Genomic DNA, 16372 nt, shown 5'->3' on the forward strand with positions numbered 1-16372 from the left:
CATGTTTTAATCAAGTCTTTCCCATGATGAATGTATTAATACTGGATGGTTTGTTACAAACGCTGAGGAAAAAGCCTGAAAGATTGATAAACCTGCTTCAATGTATTGTTAAAATAGGTCATACTGAATGAAAAAAGGGAAGCTATAGATAAGACAGTTGTCCGAGTTTATATATTTGGGAAAGAAAATAGGGTGGGTGGTGAGCAGGTGAAACCCAATATTTCTCTAACAGTGTCCAGCAAAGGAAGCATTTAAAAGGAAAAATAACTTTCCCCCATGTCAGTAAAGATGTCATAAGAAGTTCTAAGATAGAAGTAAATGTGGTTGTGTACATCTAGGTTTGGTGGGATGCTCAGCTGGGCAGTGCTCTGCTTGCGGAGTAGCACAGAGGGGTCTCTGGCAGTGCACAGGGATAAGTGGGGGTCAGTATCTCTCGGCACTGTGATGGGATATTGCTCCAGTGGAAACCATCACTTGGCAAAACACTCAAGCAAGTGGCTAAGTCTCAGCTTCAGTATTTGCTTAAAATCAAGGTTTTCTAAAAACTAACCTGGTGTCTTTCAAGCATCTTTCTGAAAACCTGACCAGCACACTGCCTGCCGAGGGTTTCACAACTCCTTCCAGTCCTTTCTGCCACCTGCTGATCCTCTCCTGCTGTCCTCAGGGTAAGGAAGCGGGTGCCCATTCATCCCCTGATGCAAACAAATCTCCCTTTGGTGATAGCAGCCATAAAACTCCTCCCGCACCCTTGGCACTGATGCCTCGTGTTCCTCGTCACAACGCATGTTTACACAACATAGTGGTTGTGGTGGGGTCCTCTTCCTGTGCCTCAGCCAGCGTGGGCTTGGAAGAGTCACATCAAACCCTGGGCTTGGACTGGAAACTGGCCTTCGAACTGAACACCTGAGGTATGTCCCTTCACAAGCTCTGGGCAGTGAAAGGCCCACACTGTTCCTCGATCCTTGTAATTGCATGATGAGTCGAGATGCAGGTTTTATAAAAGCCTTAGAGTTGCCTCACTGCAAAAGCAATATTGCCCACCTGGCCCAAACTTCTAGGGTTTATTTGCTGCGATTTAAAATAACCGTGGGCCTGCTGGGGACATGAGAGTCTCTGGGCTCCTGCACAGGAGACAGAGGCCGCTGCTACTTGCACCTAGTTTTCTTCCACCCTGCCTACCTGTGACCTCCACCTTGGGTCACTTTCTGCTTTTCTCCAGAGTCATCTTACCCGGATGACCTTCCTCCCCACACACCTCCTGGATCTCTTCAGCAGGCTACTCACAGTGAAGAAGCCACCTCTTTCCAGCAATTCCCACAGGCAACACTGGGGAACCATACAGGGATGGCTCTGGCAGTGGTGGTGGGACTTGGTGTTACAGAAATTACACATGCCAGTCGCCGTAACAGGGTTTGACTCTAGGTTCATGCTGAATTGATAAGATGAAAGAGAGATTCCTCTATGCAGGTAGTTTTTATTACTAGAGCTATAGCTTGAGCTGGGTGCCTCTGAAGAGTGACCTTGAACAAAGAAATCCAGGGCAATTATACCCTTACAATCTGAATTACCCACTCATGCAACAGTTCAGACCAATAGTAATATCAGGGTCTGGGGTCTTCCCATTCTTTGTTGGGTCCTTTCATTGTATCTAGGTGCGCCATTTCTCTTCTCCTATCTAAGGTTGCAGCTTCTGTTAATTAACATAGCTTCCTTATCTTCTGGCTTGAACCGGTTGTGGGGCCTTCTTTTTCTTCACTAGGTAGAAGTACAACATGTCTAGATGAAAGTTCACAGCTTGTGGCCTAAGGCTTCAGCAGATTTAGCTACTAATGCTGTGCAAGTTATGCTAAACAAGTTGTATATAAGTAGTAGGTCAAATCACAAAACACTGGCCAAGGACCTGTCTCCCCACAAGCTAGTGCTCCAGCCTTGCTCCCTGTGCTGCACCCTTGCGAGAGACATCCCCAAAAGCACAGTGGATCTGAGCTGCCTTCCCCAGGTCTTGGGCACTTTTTGAAAAGACACCTTAATTCATAAAATAACCTTAGAAACCAGCAAAAACATGGCAGAGCTGAAGAATGGCTGCATGAGGTCAGCAGGGGAGTGAGGACTTTGCTTTAAGATGCGTGGCTAGCAAGGAGAAAGTTCATCATTGTTCAGCATCCTTCTGTCTCCCCTAAGCAAGGAGATGTATGCCGCACCCCTGATCGTGTATTACTATCCCCAGATGTTTGGCACACAGAGTGGAAACACTCTTTGTGACCTCAGATGTCACAAATCAGTCACACAAACCTCCTCTTACATTATGGTGGAGGTAACTTTAATTAAAGTTGTTTTTATTCTCTAGAAAACTGGCTGTCAAGTTTTGGGATGGGACAACGCCACATTTCTGGTGTGTCAGAAATATATTATCTGCTTGAATTTTGCCTGAGGGAAAGTGTTTATATTTAGCTTCATGTTTCAAACCAACATGTCCCATTGTGTGGGCATTTATCCCCAGATGTATTTGCTATGCAGAACTAGTGAAGTATAGCCTATAAACATTTGGATTAAAAGAATACACCCTTGCTTGAGTGCAGCTGGATGCAACAGAGCAGTGTCAGTGGGCCACAACTGGGGACCTGAGTTATGGCATATATCATTTATATAGATACTGTAGGATCACACCTCTGGCATGCATATAGGAGCTGAGGGTTTCAAGGTGCTGATTTGCACTCCTGCCATTGCTATTGCAACATGACAGAGTAAATCTGAGATACCCTGAGCCTAATTATCGGCTAGATAGGCCAAGGCTCACAATGCATATGTATCTGTCACCTCCCAGCAGGCATTTGCTACTAATACATGTATCATCTACATCTGTTGTTTTCTAGGGCAGTTCCTTATGAATTGTCCCTACATAAGGCACATGCCCTTGACCAAACATTGCTCACCCTCGTATTTGTGTTTAACTCTGACTTGGTTTCCTGATGGGTGGTAGCAGGGGGTGTTTTACACCCACTCTGTGCATCCAGCTTGGGGGGTAGCCGAGGTGCCTTTGCTGTCCATGCATCTGGTCATCACAGCCAGGCTGAAGTGCTTGCTGACGGTTCAGGCATCACGTCATGTTTTAGACTTGAGTAATAAATGTTTCATTTCCATCTTTCTAACTCCTTGAATGCACAAGCCTCGTTAGTTAATTCTGCTGGTACTTCAGGGGATCAGAATAGCCACAGTGTATTCACCCTCCCACCCATGTGTCGTGGGAGCATCTGGCACCATTACAGCCCAGAGAGTGACCCTGCAGGATTTAACTCACCATCCAGTCAAGGACATCCATGACTTTATTTTGCCTTGACCATGAAATGGTGGCTCTCAAGATGAAAAAAAGAGAGCACACATAGACTACTGCTCTGAGAATGCAATTTAAATTACAGATATTCTGTCTTAAGGCTTGGGACTTGTAGAGTTTTGGAAATGTTTTTTAATTTAGGAACCTTAACAAGCAAAGTGGTATTGTGCTTTCAAAAAGCAACAAAGAGAGAAGAAAATGAATTGTTTTATTTTTACTTGTATTTTTCTGTTGTCTGTATGGACAAAGGAATAAAAAGGGTTGTTACCTTTTCACAAATTGCTTAAAAAATAAGGAAAACTACAGTCTGTAGATTACTTCAAATTTGGATATAAATAAAGGGAAAATATGAATAGTTCTTTACTAATATTACTTGTACATGTTCATCATAGTATCATAGAATGGTTCGAGTTGGAAGGGACCTTGAAGATCATCTAGTTCCAACCTCCCTGCAGGGACAAGCAGGGACACCTTCCAGCCCAGATTGCTCAAAGCCCCATCCAGCCTGGCCTGGAACTTCCAGTTACCAAAAAGCTGTAATAAGCACAAAGACATTTTGTCTGTGGTCCTGAATAGAGGAGAGTCAAAGAAGCCCACCTCCTCTGATGCATACTTCTGGAAGCATTGGAGAATCTCAACAAACTCTATTTTCAGGCAGGAGAGGCTAATTAATTGAACCTTAGCATACTATTGTCTTATGAAAGTAGAAATATCCTATGCAATTTATTATACTTTTGCCTAATAAGCTTCATCCTATGGGATATTTTTTGGTATTTATCATGGAATGATAGAATGGTCTGTCTTGGAAGGCATCTTAATGATCATCTGGTTCCAACCCCCGTGCCGTAGGCAGGGACACCTTGCACTAGACAGCTTGCTCAAAGCCCTGTCCAGCCTGGCCTTGAACACTGCCAGGGACAGGATAGCCACAAGTTACAGATACAATACGTATAGACATGCATTTAGACATATATTTTATTTACATATAAAAGCACATGCATAGTATTTTGTATTGTAGTAACTTGCCTGTATGTATGTATACAGCTGTGAAGTACTGATACTTTGTTGATATGACTGATGCTTTTTCTACCTCCTTTAGTGACTGTCACATGAGTTCCCCAAGGATAATGGACCCTAAGATGCGAGAGGCTGAAGGAGATGGAGAGGACAATTCAGGTAGAGTTGTTCCCTTCCCCAGTGAATGAAAGGTGCTGTGAGTTTTGTTGAAAAGTTCTTCAGCTTTGATGCCTCAGCTCTACGATGGAAGTGAATGTTTGTTTAGAGAATGCGTTTTCCCTTTTTCTCCAAGAGCGGCTATATTTTTGACATTTTTGGAGGCTTGAAATAAGATTTTTGTAGCATCTTGTGACCAAGTTAACTTTTTACCCAACAAGTAAGTGAAATGCTGACAGTGATGCCTCACAGTGCTGTCATGCTAATTTATATAGGGCAGGCACAAGTTGTTGGGATGTCTTGTGCAAAAGACTGATTCCATTTTAAGTAGTTTCCTTTACAGAGCTTGTAACTGAACCTAATTCAGGTCTTTCTTCACTGAGCAGACTAGCATTGCTTTTCAAGATTATTGCTTGATTTCTAGTTGAATACTTTGTGATCCGTTGAGTCTCGTAATTAGCATTCAAAATATTCTGGGATGTATTATAAAACTGACATTTTAAAAGCCTCCCTACACCGCACATTCCACCCATGTAAGCCTTTTCTACATTTAAATTGGTTTTGCTAACACTGTCCTCATCATCACTGTTTAGCTTGCTGAACAAAGGCGGTGGGTTTCCAAGTTGTAATTTCTTCTCTGTGTCCCAGGCTGTTAATCCAGAGTTTTTCTTCACAGTGTAATTATCTCAAGAGGCAAGTAGAAACTCTATTAGGAAAGATTCTACACCGCAGGTTATTTCTTGTGTGTCATAAACATTGCAGTCGATTCTCCAAGATAATAGTAATTTCATGCTATCAATGTAGTCTTGAAACACATTGGTGCAAGAGCGGACTGCATTGTGTTTTCCAGGGAAAAGACCCACTTTTATGCAGAAATGATAAAGGAATTATTATTGTTCAGAAGCATGCTGCTGGCTGCATCTTCTTTATGTTTCTTCATTTAGGAAAGAAGAAATCAAAGTTCAAGTCTTTCAAAAAGTTTTTTGGTAAGAAGAAAAGGAAAGAGTCATCTTCTGGGAGCAGCACTCTGAAGCTGTTCCAGTCAACAAGTGATGTCGCAGCCTCTCATAACATGCACGTTAATTATGATTCTGAAGATGAACTTGAGTAAGTGTTTGGACTCTAGCTGGTAAACAAATACAGAACTGCCACAATGTTTGTAGATTAAAGACACCTTAGAATTGCCTCCTTGTTTTTTTCATAATGCTGCATTCTCAAACAGTTGCCTTTTTCAGGAAAGTACAAATTAAAAAGGCTGATGCAAGACAAATCACAAGGGAATTGTATGGGGTGCAGCAAGAAACAACTAAAAAAAGCTTTCGTTCAATCATAAATAAGCCTTGGGTTATGATTTCAAAATAATGTAACTCCCATCTTCAAAAAAGAATTAGGTACTCAGCTTTTATCTTACAAAGATTGTCTTATGCCCCTAAGATGTAATTCCTAAGGATTGTTAAAGAAATTTAGATGTCTAACCATTTATACCAGGTTTTGAAAGCAAGGAAGGGATAAGAGGATGACGGCAACTGAAATCAGCAGGATCCAGAGGCTGTGAAGCCTTTATTTCCTCTCTATACACGAGATTCATCTGACCAAAGGACAAATTTCTGCATCTGAGTTAGTCATCAGCTGCCTTTTATAATCAGCAGAGAGAAGTTAACATTACTAAGAAAGCTTGTGTCATTCTTGCGTAGATGTCTGAAATTGTTCAGATGAACCAGCCTCTAGAAGTGCCTGTTTCTCCCCACTAAATGTAGATGGGAGCCAGGGCTGACCTGCTCCAATGTAGATACCTGTGGTTTAACGTCTGAAGTTAGACTAGATGAATCCTGGCCTGTGTATGTCTGCCTCTGAAAATCCTGTCTTTGTTCAGGCATTGCCAAAAATGCTACCCACTACTGAAAGGTAACCATGAGAAACCCAATCTGAAGTTCACATGTGTTCCTTGATGGAGATCTGGAGAGCCCTTGATTGCCTAAAAAGCAAGTCCTTGCATGGCCTGTCAGAACAAGCCGCCTGGGTCCTCAAGTGAGAGATGCTGTGCCCAGGGACGGGAAGGGCAAACCATTCCGGCCATTTAAAACGGCATTATACAACGCGGCCACCAGGCAGCGCCAAACAACCAAAAGAATTGACTAAATACTTTGTGTGTCTTTTGTAGCATTGGCAAGAATAACATTAGTCCAGCTTGAAGCCCCAGGAGTTCCACTCTGGCAGCCCCACGTTAAACAGTGGGCTAACAGCGTTGTTGTTCGACCACATATTTCTAAGACATGGATGGTCAGATTTTCTTTCCCTCATGCACAGCTCCACAAGGTCATGTTCAAGTGGATACGATCTCTGGCTGGTTTGGCCATGTTCCTGTGCCTTTACTTGCAGGGTTGTTACATTATTGTTTCTTAATATTTGTTTATACAACGACCAGAAAATTCCTTGAAGGGAAAGAGAGTTAATTCAAGCACTCGTAATCTGAGCAGACATCTAGGATACCTACACCATGCATCTGGGTAGTATGTGTCTGCTAGAAAGAGAAAGCAAAGGTAGCACGCTGGGATGAACATCCACATGCAACAGCGCTGCTGATCTGGCTGCCCTTGCAGCCTTTGTAAGATGTCAGTGTGCTGAGCAGCAATTGCAGTCCTGACTGGCACTTACTTTGCAAATTGCTATAGCTTTGCCTGACCTTGCATACATTGCAGAGATCCCATTTTCATTTAGATAAATTGTTCTTCTAACATCTCTAATGCATTAAGCAGGAGCAGCAGGCTTTCCGTTCTTCTGCAGCAGGAATACAGATCAACTTTTTCCTGCTATTGTTTTATCGAACATATTTATAGCAGCCGTTACAAGGAAAATGTTCCTTTCTGCCATGTTTGTTTATGTTCCTGAATGTCCCTATGACAGTATCTAAGATTCAAAAATACACAGTTCTCTTTTTTTCCTGTTCTCTTTTTTTTTTTTTTTTTCCCTCTAGAATGCTGCTCAATTAACTTGATAAGTACATGAGCCCAGCCAATTCTGTACTCTGCACTCTGGTATGCCATTTCATAGCTGTCTTATTTAAAAAAACTAAAAGATAGGGAGTCCTAGAAGAAATGCTGTGTGCATGCATTTCTGGTCCCTGCTCGCTTGGACTATGAGCTAAGCTGTGGAAAATGCGCACTAGAGACCTCCTAGCAGCAAACTGTCTGACCGTGGGTCTCCTGTACCATTCCCATAAGGAAACAAGGTCTTCATGCCCCACATGTAACATTTGCAAAAGAGGTTATATACCACATGCCTCAAAAGCAGAAAACGGAAGATGAGCGAAGTCATCCACAAAACATCTCCTGCTTCCTCTCACTAGCCCATAAAAGGTGTCCATGAGAAAATGTATCCCCAGGCTCATAAGAGAGAATCCCAGGGATCTTGTTATAGAGAACAGGACCTTGTAAGCATCTTGTAAGGATTTATGCAGATGATTCTACATGAGAACTGTATTGCCTGAAATACTTTTGTTAATGACCTGTGTGGCAGAGATACATTAAATACTGTACCACACTTAAAAAGGTACTTACTCTTCCTATGGTAATGGTCTGTTATTTTCAAGACATGTTCTTATGTTAGCAAGAAATTAGTTCGTCTCAGGTACAGGCTCCTTTATGTGAGCTCCTTTCCTTTTGCACCTAGGCTTGCCTGTCACAAGCCCAGCTACCAAGGCGTAGTGGTTTTTTCATGAGGTATAACTCAATTGCTGGGGTTAAACTGTCTTTAGCCTTCGTTCAGTTTGTTAACGTGACAGATAGATAACAGCATTTTCAAATTTGTGTTTGGCTTTTAAAGGTGTTACCTGGATTAACCTGAATGACTATATTGTATTCACAAAGGAGCCTGCAATCTCCTGTGTGCCCTTCACACCTGTCTCCCACTCCATGTTCAACAGACCACCTTAGTTAAGAGTAAGAGGACTGGCAAAAAAGTCTGTATGTTTTCACTCATTTGTTATATTATTCTAGGACACATAAAGGCATTATGGGAAGCAGAGCTTTGTCACATGATAGCATTTTTATCCCTGAGACTGGGCAAGAGCCTGCAAGGCCAGTAAGAGTGTTCTCTCAAGAAAACATTTCTGATCGGATTAGAGCTTTACAGGTAACGTATACATAATTTTTTCAAATGCAGGAGGTGGAAGTGCCTTTTCAGGCTTGATTTTTTTGGGTAGTATTTGTGGTTCAGCATTTGATTAGTAAGTAATATCTGTCTGCAGTTTACATGAAATGTTGCATTTGTTAATCAGAAGCAGTATAATTCTTGGTTCTACTGAAATGATAGCTGAAAAGTGGATAGGTTGTTTGGGACCCTACGAGAACATCTAAAATGAGATGTCCTATGCTCTGAATTATTCAATTGCAAAGTTGAAATAAAGGTAACTTGTTGACCTGAGCTAAAGCATACTGGGGAAACCTCCATCACTATCACATGCTAACGTATTTTATGCCACGCTGAAGATGAAACTCCAGCCTACCATGAAATTGGGACCTCCACCTCCATTTGGACCTAATGCCAAGCGAACAGAGGATGCTGGGACCAGTTCTGAAGATGATGGATTACCCAGGAGCCCTCCAGAAATGTCTTTGCTCCATGAAAACCTAAATTCAGGCATTAGAACAAGAGTGAGTAGTTCCAGTGTTGACAAAAATCAGTTTAATGACTTGTGTTACCTATGTGCAGAAGGCAGAGTAAATTATTTGGTTTGCTATATACACCACTATCTCTGAACAATTCAGAAATACCTTACTCAAAATGGGAAGATGCTATCTGTCTGTGTAAACAGCTACTAAGAATCTCTGTTCCTGTTAAAATATAAATATCATGCCATAAAAATGCAGAACTAGGAAGGAGTGGATGCGTTTGTGTAGCGCATGGGGATGGTGGGGTTTTTTTTAGGGACTACAGAGAACTGCCAGGCATGAAAAAAGGCTGAAAAATCTATATTCCCCCTTGAATGTGCTGATAAGAGAGCTCTCTTCTGTAATGTTTTTTTCCTAGGCTGTCTTTGGAAAACAAAACAAAGCATTTGAAACTGATTTTAAATAGTAGTTTTGTTATACATTATTTTGTTCTTTATCTCCATGTCTTACACTTTATGTTTTCAGTGTCCTCGCTAATCCTTAAGACTATAGAGAAAACTTACATAGTATCTGTGTGCACTTTGTGTAGATGGTTTCTGTGAGTATATCCATCTTGTTTGTCATCTTTTACTGAATCTCTTCCTCATTCCATCCCACAGTTCTCTGACTTTCACAAGCACCTTAGCTCTTTGAGTTTAGCTGGAACAGGCAGTGAAGAAGAAGATCAGGTAACTTCTGCCAAATGTATTAAGGGCCAAGCAATTATGCATAGTAGTTTTATAAAGAAATGTTAAGACAAATGTTATTGTGTTGCCCATCTGCCGCAAAAAAACCCTTGTGTGTATATAATTGCATGCCTTTGTTTGATGTGCTTTTTTAATGCCTGTCTGTCTAACATAAAAGTTATAATTATTTATCAACATAATTCTGACACCAGGTAATCTCCCACTGATAATAATTAAGCCCTTATATCCTTTAGCAAACTTCGCAGACATGATTTAATCTCCAAGCACGATCCACCAGATTTAGACACTGAAACAGTAGTCCTTTTTTGTAAAGATGGGAAGTTGCAGTAAAGGCTGCTTGGGTTACATGCATAGGATAAGGGAAGGAGCCTGTTGAGGGGTTGTGATCCTCTCACATCTGCCCAGACAGACCCTTGCTTTAAGCACAAGGTTACCTCACACTGGTCATAGTGGCTGGCATTGCTGCTCAAGAGTCTGCAGTTCAGCCTTCAGTTGGATTCTGGCTGTGAATTTTGCTGAAGTGGTTTTCAGGACTTGAGTACAGGCAAATAGCTGGCTTTCTTCAATCAGCAGCCAGCATTCTGGCTGATTAAAGGGAGGTTTTGAAAGGCTCTGAAGAGTCCCTTTTAGCTGTCAGCAGCTGGAGTCATGGTGGAAACAACACAGGAGGTAAAGGGAAAAGCACTTTCTAGAAATAGGAGGAGGAGTGTAAGGGAATTGCTGAAAGGAAATAGAGAAGCTAGTCCTAAGCTGACTATTCCTTGGTAATTATGCAAAATGTATTTCAAGGCCAGCTGCAGCAGGGCTCAGCAAAGATTTCTGGCTACAGTTGTTAGATTCCACATGAAGCTGTTTGAAAACCTGCTTAGATGCAGTGAATTTTTAATAGTTTTAAAGAAAAACAACAGAATGCTTGCAGAAGGTATTTCTTGAAAACTGGTATAGGCTCGCTGTAAATTCATCCAGTCCAGATGCGTGTTTGCTAAAGGAGGATTTATGTCTCCCTGTTGCTCCATTAACATCACTCTGACTCACTTGCTGACTCCAGAGACGAGGTGGTGACTCTGTGGTTGCTCAGCTTTTTCCACATGGCCCATCATTCAGCTAGCTCAGAGCTCTCTTCATCCCAGTCCAGTTTCAGAGCACAGCCAGAAAGCAGCCCCATCTGAAGGTGCCCAAACCACAAAGTCTCCTACCTGGCATTTTGGAGAGTCAGAGGAGAACAGATTGCAGGGCTGAGGAGTTGTGCACAATGCAACCCCAAGGTTTGGGGGAGCAGTGACACCTTGCTGTGTCTTGGAAGCTTTCCTGGATGGAGGAAGGGTAAAAAAGCTCATGACTGTCCCATCAGGCTTCGGGAATGTGGCTCCCTCATGGACCCCCACCTTGTGCCACCCAGTATGACCAGCAGAAGGACAACAGAGCCATGCGAACATGAGATTTGTAGAAAGGAGTCTGGCAGCTGTCCACTCCTCCAGCAGGCTTTGCCAGAGCCAAGCTTCATGGGACAGGCAACTTCTGCAGCCAGCTCAGAGCTGGCATTCACTCAGGCTGCTGAAATTTAAGTAACAAACCAGATTCTTGATTTTCCAGTATAATGGCCAACACTGAGCACTGCCAGTGAGAAGACATGCGGAGTTCTCGAGGAAAAGCAGAGCCCAGAAGAAAGGCAGGCAAATAATGACGTGCCTTGAAAGAGAACATGTGTTGCATCTTTATCTTGGAGCTGAAATGTCAATGTATTCACTGTTAGGTACTAATGTATAATGCAGCCACGTATCATTTGTTGTACATTAGTCATGTTTGAGTACTAGACTGCAGATAGTGTAGCGTGAAAATTAATGAGAGCATCCATTATTCAGCATGGCTGAGCTACCTTTTTTTTTCATGAATAGAAGGCATGATCAGAAGCTGTGGATCCAACCTCTGCTAAAATCAATGTGAGTTTTCCCCTGGCCATTGAGGAATTTGTAGCAGGCCCACACTACATGACAGAGTATCTTTTGGCTGCAGTGCATAATGCAGAATTCTCCTTGCAGAGAACACTGATGCTTTTTCCCTCTCTAAATAAAATGAACACTGTCCTGCTCTCCCCTTCTCCCATCCAACCCCCTCAGTAAAATATCACTTCCAGAGGCAGGAGAAAGAAGAAGAAAAGAAGAAAGAAGAAAGCCTACAGAAGAAAGCATGACAAAGGAGGAAAGCTCCTCTAATGAAATGAACCAGAATTTCAAGCCTACAGGGAGTGCTGTCACGAGTTGTCAGAGGTCATGTTAATGCTATGACAGACACTTTGGAAATATCATTTTACCTATTTGCAGAAAATTAATCTGAGAGAAGGGAAGAACCATTTTTAGAGTAATTTTTCTTATGTTTTTCAGTTTCCTTTTTACATCAGCCCTGGGACTGTGGTAGCTTTTTGTGAAGTGCACAGGCAAGCTGAGTTCCAGCTTGCTGAGAGTACTGCACCCCTTGCAGCATTCAGGAGTTATTTCTGGATGGATTATTGGCCTCTAGTAGGAATTGTCCGTGATTTCTTTCCCCAGAATAGTCTACAAATGTAATGTTATATTTCAGGTAAACTCCCTAGTTATTTTGCAGATACAAATGCATGAGGAAAAAGCACAAGCTGACTTAAATGTCAGTGCCACTGATGTTTGATTCTTTTGTCTTTAGGAGGGTGTGGTAGGGTTGGAAGGGAACTGATGACATACAGAAAGCTAGAGATGCTCCAGCCTAGCATAACTGTGTGTAGAAGCCTAGACACAGATGCTGAAGGACAGACCAAGAAAGGAAACTGGCCCATTAGGTTCTGTAACTGACTACTCTTCATAAATGTCTTCTAAAATAGCTGGCCGTGTATGTGTGTGCCTTATACAAGGGGGAATGGGTTTAAACTTAAACAGGGGAAGTTCAGGTCAGATGTAAGGAAGAATTTCTTTACTGTAAGGATGGTGAGGCACTGGAACAGGTTGCCCAAGGAAGTGATAAATGCTTCACCCCTGGCAGTGTCAAGGCCAGGCTGGACAGAGCCTGCGTGGTGTCCCTGCCCATGGCAGGGGGGTTGGAATGAGATGATCTTATGGTCCTTTCCAACCCAAACCATTGTATGATTCTGTGATTCTATGATCTTCTAGTTAAAATATGACTTAGTCCTTCCCGCCAGGCAGTATACCATGGTATTCAAGCAGCTAAAAATGCAGAATTGCTAATAGTAGTACTCCACATGCAACATTAGGAAATGTGGTGTATTTTAAAGAGATGTCAAAAAGAAAAACGGGCAACCTTAGAATGCCAGTAAACATGGCCCCTTTTTTTGTAGGATTCTAATTTTCATGTCTTTGTTTGTTTATTTCATTCTCTATTTGGGGATTTTTTTTTTTTTTCAGGTTACATTGAGTCCTTCTTCTAGATCTTATTCTACAGATGGTCAGCTGTTCCCTGGGCATGGAAGTGCCAAAACTGGAGCTCCCCAGATATCTGACAGTACCACCTCGCCTACAGCCAATTTTGACACTCCGCCTGAGCTTTCCTCTTGCTTGGATAATTCTGCTGCTAAACATAAGCTCTTAATAAAACCTCGGAACCAGAGATCCAGTAAAATGAGACGATTTTCTCAGGTACTTGTGAAAATAAACAGCATCACCTTTGACGCAGAACCAGGAAGTTCTCACTGGACTTTGTATTTCAAACTCAGATATGAGAAGGAAGGTCAGATGGCAGCATGGATATTTCATTGGGTTTTACTTGGTGAGGCTACGTATCTGGAGTAGACACTAGGAACAGATCAAATATGAGTTTAGTTGTTAACTCTTGATGCAGCAGTTTATGTAACAATTCATTCTTAAATTTACTGTTTAGCACAATTCGGTATCTTCTTTGTGGTGCAGGAGCTGGGGCTGACTGCTCCATTTCTTTAAAATGCTTTTTGGAAACTGTTAGAATCAACTTGGGTGACATGGTTTAGTGTGTGGTGTCCCTGCCCATGGCAGGGGGGTTGGAACTAGATGATCTTAAGGTCCTTTCCAACCCTAACTATTCTGTGATTCTATTCTGTGATTCTAACTTGTGTTCTTCTCGTGGTCTGAAAGATCCTGTAAAATCAATCATGAGTCTTTGAGAGACTGTTCATGGAGGACTTGTTTTAACTTCCCAAAGACCACTGGGTTTATATTTACAAAAAGCACAGAAACAGTAAGTTGTGATCTATTAATTGGAGCCAAATTCTGTACATTAGGACTGTGCTGAATTCAGACCTCTCCCTGCCCCAGAGCTTGTAAACCCTTTATGTGCACCACAGAGACTTAAAAGTAAGTCTCCACAGAAAAAAAGAGGTGTATACTATTAAAAAAAAATCGCTTTTAAACCATGCTTTTAAAACACCATCTGATTCTTTGTCATATCTTGTGAAGGGTGTAGCTTATTTTTCTTCTTTCTCTCTTCTTTTTAGAACTAAAGTTTGCAGCTCTTGCTATAGTATTTGCACTTTGTTGTTCATGGTTTCTTTCACTGTTTCAAATACAGCCATTAAATTCTTTTGCTTATCACCAGGAATATTCTGTCTGTCTCTAAATACTTCTTGTCTGATATACTGTATTTTCTAAAATCTGTGAGTGGTCTTTAGGCTCGGTAGAGCACCACGGTGAGCAACACAATGATGAGGCCAGTTATTTAGAGAACCATGTAAAGCAATAACTCATTGATCAAACATCCTCTTCCATTGTAACATTGTACAATTGCTTTGTCCAGCATGCTTATAAACTGCCAGATGACTTAGCTCTCCTGGTTTTCCATGGAGAGTGCTTACATCTTTTGATAATAGTTGTTTTAATATTTTCTGTCTGACTCTGCCTGTGCACCTTTGCTTCTGGCTAACTGGTATCTTTTGCTTTCATGTTGCTGTGCTTTTATGTTCCTGTTGATGATCAGAGGGCTGGCGCACCTCTCCAGGCTGAGAGTTGGGCTTGTTCAGCCTGGAGAAGAGCAGGCTCCTGACTTTCTAGCAGCCTTCCAGGGGCCAAAAAGAAATCTGGAGAGGGGCATTTTACAAGGCCATGTAGTGACAGGACAAGGGGGAATGGCTTTAAACTGAAAGAGGGGAGATTTAGATTAAATGTTAGGAAGAAATTCCTTACTGTGGGAGTGGTGATGGGACACTGGCACAGGTTGTCCAGAGAAGCTGTGGATGCCCCATCCCTGGCAGTGTTCAAGGGGCTTTGGATGGGGCTTTGAGCAGCCTGGTGTAGTGGAAGGTGTCCCTGCACATGGTGGGGGGATGGAACTAGACTATCTTTAAGGTCCCTTCCAACCCAAACCATTCTGTGATTCTATGTATACGGATTTGAACATAAATTCAATTGTTTTCATAATTCTGTCCTTTGGGTAAAGGCAAATGTAATGAAAAGCCAAGCTATAGCTACAAATTCGAGTCATTATGAGAAATTTCATCTGAAGTGAAAAAAATTCTTTCTTACAGAGACATTGAGGTTGTGTTTGTTTTGGTCTTGTATGTAGTGAAAGGTTAGACAAAGGACAATCATGAATTCTGAACTCCTTCCCATGACAGAGGATGTTAGCCAGCCGGGGAGCACTAGCAGACCTGAAGACATTGTGTTAATATTTACCATGGAGGTAGATTCTCACTCTACAAGTGAGAAAACATAACTGAGCTTTCTCAGTCATCTTCTGATCAATGTAAACTGCATTGCTCCTGTTTTAATAAATAAATGATGTTAGGACCAGTATGAAATAGACTTAAGGAAGGTATTTATAATAAAAGTGGAATAACAGGCTAAATCTGCATCACACAGCATAAACATGCAGAAATTCCTGAGCCAGCTCTTGAACCGGAAACGTGACAGCTCTGTCAGCACAGTGCTCTGCCCAGTGTAAGGAGACAACTGCGTTGGTATGGCTGTACTTGTGAGGTCTGAGCTAGTGTCTCTGAGGGGTTCTGCTCTGTGCTGCACAGATTTCCCAGTCTGAACTGGGAGATGGTTTCTTAATGCAGTGCCACATTGGACAGCTTAGATGTTCACAGCTTGGATGTTCACAGCTTATAACTCCATCTTTGCAATTCCACTTGCAAAACAAGAAGTTGGAAGAACCCTAGAAGTATCTTCAGAGTGCAAGTTTTGTGTTCTTGGAATTAGGGCCTATATCCAAAATATATATTTACCTGACAGACTACAGTGAATCAGTCAGCAAATACAGGCACCATATGAAAAGGCATATTCAGCAGCTTCATAACGTGCTTTCAAATAATCCTCTATATTTAGCCAGTCCTTACCAGAAGCTTAATCACAAGACCTCCCAGATAACTACATATGCATTTAGAAACTTTCAACAAATAGTCTAACTCTTGAAGAAAAAAAAAGACTTTTACACAAAGGAGAGAAGGCTATCATGCTGTTTGGCAGTGGGATTAGACAGAAGACTGCCATATGGGGTTAGATACTCAGCTGGCACAGAGGGTCATAAGCGGACGGACTTGTTAGGATTTTGCTCTTCTT

At 41.9% G+C, this 16372-nt stretch overlaps 1 protein-coding gene across 9 annotated transcripts in view; it reads left to right on the forward strand.

The window, feature by feature from the left end:
* CRACDL (CRACD like) overlaps positions 1-16372 on the forward strand; it is a 65857-nt gene that overhangs the window by 34219 nt on the left and 15266 nt on the right. For 7 of the 9 annotated variants that reach the window (XM_062628551.1, XM_062628552.1, XM_062628554.1 and 4 more), the window contains exons 2-7: positions 4431-4507; positions 5449-5611; positions 8500-8635; positions 8992-9156; positions 9774-9842; positions 13250-13480. In XM_062628551.1, coding sequence (XP_062484535.1) covers positions 4441-4507; positions 5449-5611; positions 8500-8635; positions 8992-9156; positions 9774-9842; positions 13250-13480 — 831 coding nt within the window. In that variant the 5' untranslated portion in view covers positions 4431-4440. Of the gene's footprint in view, positions 1-4430; positions 4508-5448; positions 5612-8499; positions 8636-8991; positions 9157-9773; positions 9843-13249; positions 13481-16372 lie in introns of those variants that run through there. The other 2 variants (XM_062628556.1, XM_062628557.1) reach the window with 2 other exon arrangements.

The sequence above is a fragment of the Pezoporus occidentalis genome, unplaced genomic scaffold (genome assembly GCF_034315485.1).
Source record: "Pezoporus occidentalis ecotype Australia unplaced genomic scaffold, CSIRO_AGI_Poc_V1 ctg32, whole genome shotgun sequence".
Taxonomy (NCBI): Eukaryota; Metazoa; Chordata; class Aves; order Psittaciformes; family Psittacidae; genus Pezoporus; species Pezoporus occidentalis.